The sequence below is a fragment of the Camponotus vicinus genome, unplaced genomic scaffold (genome assembly GCF_025532165.1).
Source record: "Camponotus vicinus isolate PSW18456_S1 unplaced genomic scaffold, iyCamVici1.0 SCAF_9, whole genome shotgun sequence".
Classification (NCBI taxonomy): Eukaryota; Metazoa; Arthropoda; class Insecta; order Hymenoptera; family Formicidae; genus Camponotus; species Camponotus vicinus.
Genome location: NW_028141981.1, coordinates 15,119,888 through 15,133,878, shown reverse-complemented (window position 1 = coordinate 15,133,878; position 13,991 = coordinate 15,119,888). Strand labels below are relative to the sequence as shown.

The 13,991-nt window shown below is 33.1% G+C and overlaps 1 protein-coding gene across 1 annotated transcript; it reads left to right on the top strand.

Moving 5' to 3' along the window:
- The first annotated feature begins 449 nt into the window (after positions 1-449).
- On the top strand, positions 450-13,937 carry LOC145976994 (uncharacterized). The gene is made up of 6 exons (XM_083108606.1): positions 450-788; positions 2,393-2,438; positions 4,079-4,309; positions 4,480-7,345; positions 7,844-8,075; positions 8,254-13,937. Exons 1-6 carry the CDS (start codon positions 732-734, stop codon positions 8,260-8,262), a joined length of 3,441 nt encoding a protein of 1,146 aa, XP_082964732.1. The 5' UTR covers positions 450-731; the 3' UTR covers positions 8,263-13,937.
- Positions 13,938-13,991: the final 54 nt, after the last annotated feature.

Below are 13,991 nucleotides of genomic sequence, written 5' to 3'. Positions count from 1 at the left end.
TCCGTTTTGCGAGCGAAAACAGTGCGACAAATCTCTCCAGGCGGGACTTTTACGCGCATGCGCCGGATATGTCATCGATCATATGATCGATAGACCTGCTCAAATGCTTTAAATGTCATTTCCTTTTTCGGAATCAGTGCTTCTTGTATCAACTACACTTCGTGTACACGAGAATGTTTATAAACCTTTTTTAAATTGACAGATCGACGTTCTAGTTTATCAGTATATAAATATCGCACGATGCATATTTTAATTGATTATTGGAATTTAAAGAAATATCGAAGAAATTTAAAATAAAACGTACATTTCTCTCCGACGAGTGTTATTGCAGATCGATGAAAATTCTAGATATTTGAAATTGCCGCCTTTCACCGGCATGCTTCTATCGTCGTTTGACAGGTCGCGCTACATCGCGGAGTAGGTGTTTCTCGCGCGACAGGCGAACGAGAACGAGAAATGCGCTAGTCTGCGCGCAGCGACCCGACGTTGTCAAGATGGCAGTCGGTGCACGGGGTTGATCTCGCTCGCGGTATGGATTTTGCCGCGTGATTCTTGGCGCCGCAGTGATTCCCGTCCGTCTTCGTGGGGAAGAGAGGAGGAACAGGAGAGACAGCGCGGTGCGGCCGCGGGTGCCGCAAATGGTGTCGCGTCGCGGAAGCTCGGCCGATCGAACGCGGTAATGAGAAGAATATCACGGAGCAACGTGCGGTAACGGAGCCAGGGCCTCTACAATGGTGGATAACAGTTGTATCATCGAGGGAAACGTCAAATTTCGCGACGGCAAGAAGGTGAGTCTCCGCTCGTCGTCCGCTGCCTGCTCTATCCTTGCGTGCTATCCGCCTATTCCGCGTACGCGATGCGATGCGATACGATGCGTACAGCGAGTGCGGAAAAATCGCGTCCGCGCGCGCGCGCGCGCTCCATTTTCATTCTCACCCTGCGATAATCACGCGAGCGCATCTTCGCAATTTCGCGAATCTTGTCCGCGACGTCCTTCGACAGGCGTGTTGCGCCTCTCGTTCGTGTCGCAAATTTCTTCAGAGGCGCGCACACGCGACGCTCGTCGACCGGAGTCACCGAACTCCTCTCGTTCGCGATAAAAATTATGTAATGATTACGGGGGCGGTTTATAGCGTGTATATGTGTACTTTGCACGACGCCGGTGGCTCGTTTAAGTCAGCGTTACGTAGGATGCCCCGGAAAAGATGCGCGACAATAGCAGAGCCACTTGGAACTGTCAGATTTAATTTTTTGCAGAATCACATGCGGGCAAAATACAAGATTTAAATTTAACAGTTGTTTAATAGCATCTTTTTCATCTTCGCGATTATTTATTTAAAAATTAAAAGTCTAAAATTTATTAGATTATATCTCTTTGTTATATATTTTATATAGTATATTATATATAATAAAATGTTATATATATAATAAAATAATTAAAGATTGTATTTAACTAAAATTGAAAATATTATTATATCGGAGTATAACTTTTATATTAATGCACGATGTTAAATATCTGAAAATAAATATTGAACAATATTAACAAAAATTAAACAAAAAGATTATTAAAGAAAATATTTCTAATAATTTTTTAAATACTTCTTCACATTAGATAATTTTTTTTACCTTATGTGTATCTGATTTTTTATTTTTATATATTTTAATAAAAATAATGGAAATTCTCGTCTCAATATTTTATAAAAATATTTTCTAGAATAAACATATAAAATATTCTTGTGCAACTTGTTACCTAATTTTGTATATTATCAGTGTAGATATATTATCTGTGTCTGTTATCAGATGTTTTTTATACTTATGCTGATAGTGAAGTTTTATATTTTCAATATTTTGAGAGAGGTGAGAATTATAACATTATCTTTTCTCTACTGAGATAATTTGTAAAAAAATAATCACCCGAAAAAATAATTATATTTAAAAAATATTACAGTACGTGCATATGAATCTTAATAATTATAATTATTTATATATTATCTTAATAATTTTTATTATTTATGTATTGATACTGTAATTTATCTTTTAATTTATTTAACGTAAGAGAAATTATATATTTGAAATGGAGGAAATTTGATTACATCTAAAAAATGAAAATCTAATTTGGAGGAACTAAATTATTATGGCAAGGTTAGCGGGATTACATTATTTAGAGACTGCTGCAGGGAAATAGCTAATCCAAGTCTATAAAAAGAGAGTGGTAGAATAAGGTATTTAAAAAGGACTCCTCGTTTAATCACGAACTCAAAATGAATGCTATGTCACATTTCATAAGGTGCGCTTTATATAATTCCATTATTAACGATTTTTAACACAATTAATCTTAACAAAAAATATATATAAAGCAATGTATTTTTTAAGAATATAATTTATTTTACAGTGGAAGTCAAGATGGTGCGTTATGCGAAAATTATCGCCAGTAGCAGGTAAAGTACAATTTTTTATTCTTATTCTTTTATTCTACAATTTTTTATTTACAATTGCGAACAATAGCCTTACTGTTTTTGTTAAACGTTTATCTTATAGACGGATTAAAATAATAATTTGTCATATTATCGATAATTAGATAAGATTGCATTAATGACGTATATGTAAAAAATCTGCATTGTTGTATCGCATTTATATTATATCAGAGCGACAAAGAGGGGAAGAGCGAAATAATAAACAGGAAACATTATATATTCTTGAAACTCCTGCTTTTTGCTTCTGTTATCATGTTGATACGGGTGGTATCTAGCAATTTGCATAATAGATTCTGTACTTCATATTTGCTTATAAACTATGTAGTACGTTCCTATTTTTGTAAAATATTTTTTTATGATTTTATAATTAAGAAAATATGGAATTTATTGCAGAGCAAATTTTGCTCCAGCTTGTTGTGAGCTAATATATTCATAAAAATGGAACATCATCAACCATCCTTTTATAAGGATAAGCAAAATTAACTTCAAAATATCGTTGTAATGAAAATATAATAACTGACTCGTTTGTGTATATCATAAACATTACAAAACATTAACATAAACATACAAAAACATTACATATATATATATATATATATATATATATATATTGCAATAAAGTTCAATCTCATGTAATTAAAAACACTGTTAATTAGCAATTTAATACAGTCGAGATATCGTTCGCGTAATTGTTTAATATTCATTTCAAAATGAATTGTAGCTATCGGGAGAACTATTACAGACTTCTGCATTCCATGTGTTACAAATTGTTGGAATTTGTAGCTGAAAAGTTAATTATTTCCATGTCTCTCTCTGTCCCTTTAAAAGGACCCTTCCTGCTTGTTATCAGTACAAAGAGTCTCTCCCTTTAGACCTACCTAGGGTGGCAGCTGCTACATCTGTTACAGATTGGTTGCTTGAAGCAACAAAAAATTTCCAAGAACAGCTTTGCTCCTGGCAATAACCATTAATACATGATCCCTATAACTTGAGGATATTTTAGAACTAAGGGTCTCTCAGCGCTTCATAAATTTTTCTTAGGTAGTTACCGAAGAGAAAGTAAATGCGCGATATGTGACGCAAAATTATTTCTGTATGTCGAGAATGTGTTGCGGTTATCATAAATTAATATGTACCGAGAAATAATATACAAAACAAAACATATAAATATCTTTTGTTATATATATATGTGTGTGTGTGTATTAAAAAATGTTGAACATATAATAATGATGTTAAAGTTTTTGAAAATCGTGTTTTTTTTCGATCTTTTTTTCTTAAAAATTCAATTATTATTTTTTAAATAGCTAATCAGAAATAAATAAATTATGATTTTATATAAAGAAATTATATTATCAAAAATTATAAACAGAATTGTTTAAAAAATTGACTTTATTGAGAAACTATATTAAAAGGAGAATTTATTTAACAAAAAGAGCATATTGATAAAAAAATGCCAAATGTAACAAAAGTGAAACAAAAATATTTAGATATAAAACTCGTAGAGAAAGAAAAATATAAAGGTAGTTTTACTACATAATTTGACGACTGTATTCGCACTTTTAAAATATATCTGATAAACAAGTATTTTTTTCTTTTATCAACAGATTGCTTACATTTACAACTGTATGGGGATAGTAAGGATCGTTACAAACAAGGCCAAACGAAAGCATCTTTGAGCTTGCAACATTTTCTGGGAGTGGAGAGCGGTTTTACCCTTGACAAAGAATCCAATACAATCGCTATAATTTGCCAGGATGTGACAGTCGTTCTCGCGTTTGACACGCGAGAGCGATTGATTCAGTGGCAGGTTAAGATCTCGAACAACTTGGGCGAAGGTAAATTGCACGCAAAGTACATTAGCGAGAAAGAAAGAGAAAGAGAGAGAGGGAAGCATATATTATAGTTATGCAGGATACTATGCGGAGAGTTCTCTAGAATGCATAAAATATAAGTTTGAAAAAGTTATCATACCTTGTATATTTAATTCGCCAACTTTGTCTAACAGATCAGCAATTCTTGATACTCATCTCTTCGGTACCGTCAAAGGCAAAGTTCACTAATGGACCGGCCCACTTGCACATTCAGGATCGTCGTTTTTGCATCACCGTTGGCGTGCCACCACGGCTCGTCGGTATATGGGAGATCGCACATCTTCGACGATACGGTGTGGTCGAGGGTAGATTTTGCTTCGAGGGCGGCTCTAGATGCGGTCGAGGCGAGGGGCTACACGTTCTGATAACCGATCAGGGAGATGATATAGTCAAGACATTGCAATTGGCGGCCGAGGGAAAGCTCACCACGAAAAAACGATCGCCGCTCAGTAGAGAACAATCGATGACGCAAGACAGTCCGGGACGGCGTCAATGTTCCCGCTCAGAGACCAGAGCCAGCGATTTTTTCCCTTCGACCGCTTTGTATTCGACATCTACATACGAAGAACAATGCGACAGCTGCAAGAATGAGAACTCGCCGTATTGGTCGTCCGCGGAGAGCAGACAACAGACAGCGGAACTCGATGGCGATTACAGTTGCAGGGATACGATGTCGATATCGGAGCTGCCCGATCAGCAACCTAGCGGTGAGTGGCGCAGCTGTTCGCTCACTCGTCAAGGTGCGACTGGTCTCGAGAGATGTGCCAGTTGCATCAGCAAACTCGGCACAGTCTCAAAATCGTCCACCTTGATCACGGCTACTATGAGCGGCATAAGCAGTCCAGCCGCCAGTACGTTAAACAATCTAGGATGTCATTTGCAACCTCGTACTTTCGATCGGCTCTCACTGTCCTCTTATAGCAGTAGTAGTCACGACAGTGATTACTCTGGCTCGCAGCAGATCGAATGTCAGTGCGCGCAACCGAAAACCGCCCAGTCTCAAACGGCACAGCAGACGACGGCTCGTCGAATGTCACCGAGCCCGAGTGCGTTGCCACCGAGACCGCCGAAACCGTCCCAACCGCCATCACTGCCAATAGCTAATCAATCCGTCACTGCCAAGAAGCCTAAGAAACCGCCGATGCCGCTACCAACCGAGCAACAACAGACTTGCGTGCACGCATTAAAGCCCCAACAAACTCAACAGCCTCAGCAACAATCGCAGCAGCTCGTGTCTCGCGGCGCCGCAGGACCTTATGAGAACTACGACATTCCGAAAACAATCCTGGGTCATCATATGCTGCTGGAGCAAGGCCCGCAACCGGAACAGTATTACGATACACCAAGAAAAATCAAAGAATGTCTTACACTGCCGAAAACTTACCCCAATTACGATACGCCTCAGGTGCCGCAGGCCGTAGTCCTGCAAGGATGCGGATGTCCCGCAAAACTCACAGTTCAGTCACCCAGGTCTTCGGGATGTCCTTGTCATAATGTTATGAGCTGGGCTGGCTTTGTCCTTCCTTATTGTCGACGCGGCGCAGGAATCGAACCTACCGGTGTCACGGTACATCCTGTGAAGCTCTCAGGTGAAGGCAAGATGCCAGTGGTGAATGCCAGTGGGGATGTAGCCATTTATGCAACGACTAAAAGGGTACATAAAACTGAATTGATCGACGAGAAAGCTACTGTGGAGAATTGTGGCTGTGCCGCGACAAGTAAATCGAATTACGAGAACGTCGAACCAGTAATAGACACGCAACCAGAATCAAAGCAACCGAATTACGTGAACATAGATTTTACGCAATCGCTCGAACATTACGAAAACAGCAAAGACGTACTAACGAAGAGTAGCATCTCGCAGGAAGAGATTGAAAAATTCGCGGATCAATTAAAGGAACCGGCACCCGAAGTACCAGCGAGCGAGAGCGTTTCCAAGGTTTGCGAAAAGTGCGGTCACGCGAAGGAAAGGGAAGATGATTATTTAGTTATGGATCCAGACAAGCAAACCCCGAAAAAACCATTCCCTAGTTACTTACCGATGCACCCGATCCATAATGCTTGTTCCAAAGAGATCTTGTCCAGGCTCTGCAGCGGCATCAAGAGTTCTAGCAATCCGACATTATCGGGGACGTTACTCGAAGGGAATAAGAAACGTTCCGATTCGGAGTATCGTGTGCCAGGTTCAGCAATGTTATCCAGCCCGTATCTCAGACGTCGTTATTTGGACGCGGGTAACGTCACAGAATCCGGTGCCAGCGGCATAAATATACTTCTCAGGAAACGATCTTACTCTGCCGAGTCCGCGCATTATTTGGACGACGAGAGTCATACCTTTCCGTCCACGCTTACCATCCACAAGTGTTCAAGCGAAGCGGACAAAAATTCTTTGATAACTGGCGAGCCGCATAACCCGTGCGTAAACTCCGAGAGTAAGATCAGTAATAGCAATCACGAGAATGGGCAGACATTGGTGACCGGTGTCGCGTCTCAACCGTCCTTCATCAAGATCCGACGCTCGTCATCCGTACCATCTAAGACCGGTCACAACAGAGACTCATCGAGTAGCAACGATTCTGGCGTTTCCACTGGCTCCTTGAGTCACCGAACGGCGGAATTTGTCGAGTACGAGTTATCGTTGACGGGACCTGCCGCTTCGGCGATAAAGCAGAATATGTTATCGCAAGTTTGTCGTAAGAGTCCACCGCCCACGTGTTATCACAGCAGCCTGCCGAGGAAGTCCAAGTCCAGCGATCCTCTTCGTGAAATCTCCTTTCAGTTTCAAAAAATCAAGATACCGACGAAATCTTCGTCCGCGGAAGCTGACATACCTACGTGTTTACCGAAGGCCGCGAAGGGCTTTAACAGTCCCGGTGAAGTCTCGAATACACCTTACATCGATTCTCGGAGTACCAGCAGTGGAACTTCCGACATGTCGGATTATATTGAAACTTTGTCACTATCGTCACACTCTTCGTCTGATACGCCCGACAGTCTAAGGTAAGATATTTTGCACATATAATTATAAGATTCGAGAAACTTATTTTGTCCTTTTCATCTCTTAATTTATATGATATTAATTTAAAGTTATTTCTTAATTTATATATTATACTATCGACTAAATTTTATAGAGAATAATCTTCAAACTTTATGTACAATATTTTAAGTGATTAAGATTTTTTAAAATTATTATAAATTTTTTTATAAATTTGATTAATTTGTTTTTTTCATAAGAATACATTATTTTTTAATTTAAAATATTTTGATAATTAAATTGTAGAATAGAAAAAAATAAAATATTCTATCTATTTACAATTTTTATCTTTTTATTGTCCAATTTGTTTGAAAATTTTAATTGTATAAACAACTTGTTTTATATAAAGAATTATTCTCTTAATTTAGTTTCAATCTCTATAGCTATATAAACATATATATTAGTTTTTGTAAATCAGTTATTTTATTTATGTAATTGAGAATATATATCATATATATATACAGATTAGGAGGCAGAGCAGTAGCAACTACTCTTCGACCTCGTAGTGGGAAAGAATACTACAAAATTGATCGAAGTATACTGGTAGAGCAGGGACGGATTCTCACAACGGCATCTGCTAATTATGCAAATATCACTCCAGTGTTAGAAAAGAGCGAGTCACCATCACCTGGTTACATGAGTAGCTCACCATTCGAACAACCACAACCTACTCGTGAGCATTTTTTGTTCCCTGAAGTAAGTATTATGATGTTATAAAAAATGGTAGAGATAATAACAAATTGAATCTATATAACATTAAACTCTGAAAAGCATTTTTGATACGTAAATGAAATAACAATTTGCAATTAAAAATATAATTTTGCCTTCTGATTTTTGATGGCCAATAATTACACTATGTTTTTCATTATTGCAGGAAGCTTGAATGTAATAATATTGTTTGGGAAAAAAAGAGTTAAAAACTTGAAGTTCCTAGGAATTCCAAACAAAATGAGTAAGAATGAGTATTTCAATGGTAGAAATTATAATTGGGGCATTGTGACTATTTACACTATACGCGGATATCTGGGATTACTTTTGAATCTATCTATGATTATTCGCCACATGCCAATATTGTATAGCATGCCAAATGACCCTATCAAATAACAATCAAAAATTCATAATTCTAAGAACACGAAAGCACTCTTACTAAATTAAAGGTTTTTTTATTGATGTTTTCGTAAATGTCTTCCTCTAAAAAGCACAATCAAAAAAAAAAAAAATGTAAAAAACATGAATTTATACAGAAATCTAGGTACTAGCGTATAGTCGAAATAATGTCAGTAATCAAACACAATTCCTACAACGACTCAAACAATTTCTAAAATATGCTCAATAAGAAACTAATAGTTTGTATAGTAAAAATCCTGCCCTAGGATGTAAAAGATATGCATTGTATACTTTATATGAGTATATCGTTTTTAAATACTTTCTTATTTTGTATGAGTATACTTCTATATAGACTATTGTACAGTCATCTTCGAAAAAATTGAATGAGATTCATAATTCTTAGAGATTTCACGTCAGAGTTCTTGAAATTTTATGGATTAATCAATGTGACATCAGAGCTCATAAATAATACAACAGAATTGTAATACCTCGAATAAAATAGTTTTAGCTCGTATCTCTTTTAAAATTAAAAATTTGAAAACGAAACACTAGTTTGTATTTCTTTTTAGACTTCAGAAATGCTAGAGAGAAAGATACGGAATTGTATATTAAATAGGAAAATAGTAGCTCCAGTATATATAACAAATTTACAAAGAATCGAAACGATCATTATTATTGTAGTCGATCATATGCTATAAAGTTTTGAGAATTCGTCTCATTTAGAGGCGATATAATTAAACAACATTTGTTTGTACTGGTTGAAATATTATCTATCCACATTCTGTACAACCAAAAAATGCACTGAACATAGTCAGTTGCATAGCATTCACAGGGTTTTCATACTTACAAGTTATTTTTTAAAGATTAAGATAAAATGTTACAGCCTTTAAATGGTCTTCTTTCTAATGAGACACACATGGTAAATACCATAGTCTCTGGGCAATCAAAGATGGCACTATATATAGATTATAAACAATGTCTAAGTAAGATTTGCAAAATGAGTGTAAAGATCTAGTTATTTCGACATTTGTCATACAGTGAACATTTCCAATCTTTTTTTTTATTACAACATATATCTTTTTTAACCATTTATATTTTATATCTTTATTATTTTTTACTAGATCACTCGAATATCTTAATATCATAAATTAAAGTAAGACACAAATGTAACACTATCGTTCTTTCTTTTTATTCATATAATTATTTTTATTTCATTTATTGTTGCATTGTACTTAAAATAATTCATATACTTACTTATTTATTTGTGATTATGATACGTACTTTATATATTTCTGCAAAGCCTTTACCAAAAATATTTATTTCTATTTTGATGGTTAATGTCACATATTTATATATATTAGATACGAGTAGATAAAATATCGAATTGAATAATATATATTTACAATAATTATATTAAATCTAAAGCTATATTATATTATTTTTAATATTATTTTTTACAAACATAAATATGTGTGCTATACATGAGCATATTTATAATATTTTGTGCTTCTTCCATTCTCGTTTCTTTTATCTTTCTTTATTCTTCTCTTCTCTTCTCTTCATAAGAAGAGATTACAAATTTTGTGAGAAGGAGTATAATTCGTATAATATTGCACATACAATGGATATATCATGCTGAGGAAGTTAGCATTAATAGTGATATTAAACGCAATAATAAAAACTTAGAGTTATACATTTATAAGACCGATGTAGATTATTTCATACTGTGAGATATAATTAATACATATAGAATTTTGTTTTATTTTCATCGTACTATATCTCTGGCAAATAATCAAATTTATAATTAAAAATAATCATGAATACAAAGATATTGTGGCCATCAATGAAAATTTATAAACATTGAAACTTGCAGGACAATACATATTGTAGGATGAGTTATGGATTTCATCAATATTAATATCACAATATGAAAGCATTTTGTTGTTTTTTGATGTCTAAGAAAATAGAAGTTTCGTAACATTTATTTTCTTAGATTATTAAATAATTATAAAAATTTTTTTTCAGTGTGACATTGAAATTGTCTTGCGCTGCTTTAATCTCACCTTCTTATCTATTTTATATTATCTTTTCTTATCCTAACATATGAATTCATTTCTATTAGGCCAAATTTAATACTGTTTTATATAAGAAAAATCTATAGACTTTATCCGCTTGTGTTCTATGTACTGTATGTATACATTTTTATAAAAACATTAAAGTCCATACAAGTCTATTGCAATATGCATTAATTTAAATCGAAGACATAGTGTTCTTTTACAATGTATAGATACATACATGCAATGATTTTATATAAAATTATAAAAGTATTAAAGTGTAGTATTATTACAAGACTGAGAAATAGTGGATGTAATGAGTAGTAAAAAATATCCGCAGCGCTAGAATATATAATTTATGTGTACAGATCTAAGGAACTTGAAATCAATCCTTTGTAAAGCATTTAATTTTTTCATCTAATTAAACATTCCCCAAGAAAAATATTCAATATCACTTATAACACCAATATGTGAAGATATTCTTTTGATCTTGCTTAAAGTGTATAGGAATTATATCAATAGCTTAACTTACATCAAATAGACAGTAGAAGCCTTAATGAAATATACAAAAACAAACGATTTATAGAAAGTGATACGAAGATACATTAAATATTTCACGACGAAGTTTACGTATATATATATATCTGGTTTATTAAATATTTTACGCAGATATAATAATACAATATTTATATTCCTCTTCTGGATTTTATGGCCTCAGATTCATAGATTGTAATATCTTAAAAAAATTTATTCATTATATAAAGCCGTCGTTATACCCCATGATCTGCATGTATACGTGTGCGCGCACATATACACGTATGCGATAACGAAAGCGAAATTGTGTGCATTACTGAACACGAGAATGTGTTGAATGCGAAATTTGCTTATGTATGTAAATCTATTGAATGACTGCTTTTTTTATTTTGTTATTTTTCCACAGATTTTTTATGTCAAATATGCATTTATACATCGACACAGAAAATCTGTATAGAAGAAAAAGAGAATAATGAGATAAATTCAAAATTCATTATTAAATTTAATGATCAAATCATGCCATCAAATGTTTTTCGTTTTTTGATATCGTATCTGTGAAGTAGGAAGTCATTCGTATAAACACATGCTAGTCAAGAATCAAGTACGATATATTGTAGTCATGATATATTTTTACTGCAAAGGAATTATATATATAATGCATAGCCTAAAAATTAAGCACATGTTCACTTTGATTTCATTCTTGTCTTCTAGTTCCGTAGAAATATGGACCAAATATTCGTTAATATATATGGGAATTTAATCATATTTTTTAACGCGATATGTAACTTTATGGCCAAACGTACTGTAATAAGAGCAGACTAAATGATAAATAAATATCATGTGTCCATTTTTGGACTAATTTTTATTGTTTTATTCACTCTTATCACAGTACCAATTCTCTCGCTTACAACTTCATATTAAAATATTGTTACTATTTAATCATTGAGAATTATTCGTAATTATTTTGGGAGAATAAGTGAGAATAAGTCGAATATATTTATAAACTATATTTAAAATACATGTGCTAGCTTTTAAGCTACGGGAAACCATATCTAAGAATTTATTAATGATATACATTGATTAATAAAAAAATGAATATATACATATATTATACATACTAATTAGAAGTAAGTTTTCGAAGGGTATTACCAGTGCTCTATTTATAATCGATGTACATAGTTTTGATGTAGCCTTAGTGTATATTAAATCTTTTATTTTTTCTGATTCGAGAATGATGTCGTAAAAGCGAATTTCAATGTACATAATACTTATCACGATGAAATGCGCTCAAAATGTATCTCCAAAATATTTTTAAAATATTAGCGATTCAGTTACATTCTGTAAGTACATTTTATATGTTAGGATATGCATTTAAAATCTGATTTAGAAACATATATATTTCCGAAATCAGTGACAGACTCCGTTTTTCAAATTTCATTATATATTTCATATCATATTATATATTTCATATCATGTTACACATTGCTTCATTATATTTGTTACATGAATACCAGAAATTAAGACTATCTTTTGTCTCTTGTACTATCAGATATGAAAATGGCTATTTTGCAAAATATATAGTTGATGATCCATTAAATAAATTATTCAAAGTTGGATCATTGACATAGTTTTTCATATCTGATAAAAATCATCTTTAAAAATCAATTACATTAATTAGTCTCATTTAGCATGCAGTAATGTGTACTTATAATTAGAAAAATGCGACATTCATTAAAGATAATAGAATCATATGTCCGGAAAAGTAAACTAAATCTATTTCCTTTGACAATCTGTTATGAAATAATAAACTTCTCTTCGTGATGTAATAACACGATGGAATTGTCAAAGTGCTGGCGCTTTCGCACTGCGACTACTTGTCAGTTTAACGAAAAAAGATAATATTTATAAGATAATATTTAGAGAAATTTTACATAAATTAAGAGAGAGAGAAATCACCCGCCAAAAAATAATTTCTTCTCTTTACTGAATTTTAGAAAAGTGTATACTAATGACACGTAAAATTTTATTCTCAAAATAAATTATCGTAATATTAATAATTTTTCACATACATATATTTTTGATTTATATAGGCTTCTTTAAAAATTTTACCAAAGATTTGTTTATACAAAATTGTCTCGTTATGCGCACTGTAAATTAATGTGGAAAATAATATTTTGAAAACAGAAATCAATTTTACTTTTTTGTTAAATTTTCTTTCGCCTTTTTAAACAAAAATATTATATAATATAATAATGCATCACTAATTTATATCGGTTCTGAACACATCAAATTCAATATAAAAATTTATACTGAGAAATTTATTTTGAAAAACAAGTTGATATCAACTGTTTTCTTTGAAATTATTAGTTGCTATTTGTATACACTTTTCATGTAATTTATAAACGAAAACATCTACAGTGTATAACATGTAGAACAGTCACAGTATTCTAAAACGCACTTTCAGATAACTTTGTCGAAAGATTGAAAAGTATATAAAGACCTTTTTTATTTTCTGAAATTAATATAATGAAATTGTCATACTATTGTCTCTCTAGGCCATCCCGCAAGATCGTAAGAAGAGTAAAATATAATAATAAGTAATGACTAACGGAGCTTAAATATCAGATTGTAGAATGCATTTCATGAAAAAGATAAAATTATTTACTTCGAATTTTTGTAATTATGATAAGAGAATAAGTAGGAAGATGAAGGAAATTTTAATTAAATTATTATAAAGCGCCATAAAAATAAATTATAACTCATACACAGTCCGTATAGTAGCTGAAGTCATTGATTTACTAAGAAAGTAGAAAAAATAAAGAATTTAAAAAATATATTGGTATTTTTCTCTACTTTTCCAAGCCATCCACTTATATATTTTCATTTTTAAAGTTTATATATTATTAATAATTTATAT

Bases quoted from the DNA above. Each gene is read 5' to 3' on its own strand.
- LOC145976994 (XM_083108606.1), top strand. From the start codon at position 732: ATGGTGGATAACAGTTGTATCATCGAGGGAAACGTCAAATTTCGCGAC. The intron at 789-2,392 runs GTGAGTCTCCGC...TTTATTTTACAG, and splicing joins AATTTCGCGACGGCAAGAAG to TGGAAGTCAAGATGGTGCGT. The intron at 4,310-4,479 runs GTAAATTGCACG...TTTGTCTAACAG, and splicing joins CTCGAACAACTTGGGCGAAG to ATCAGCAATTCTTGATACTC.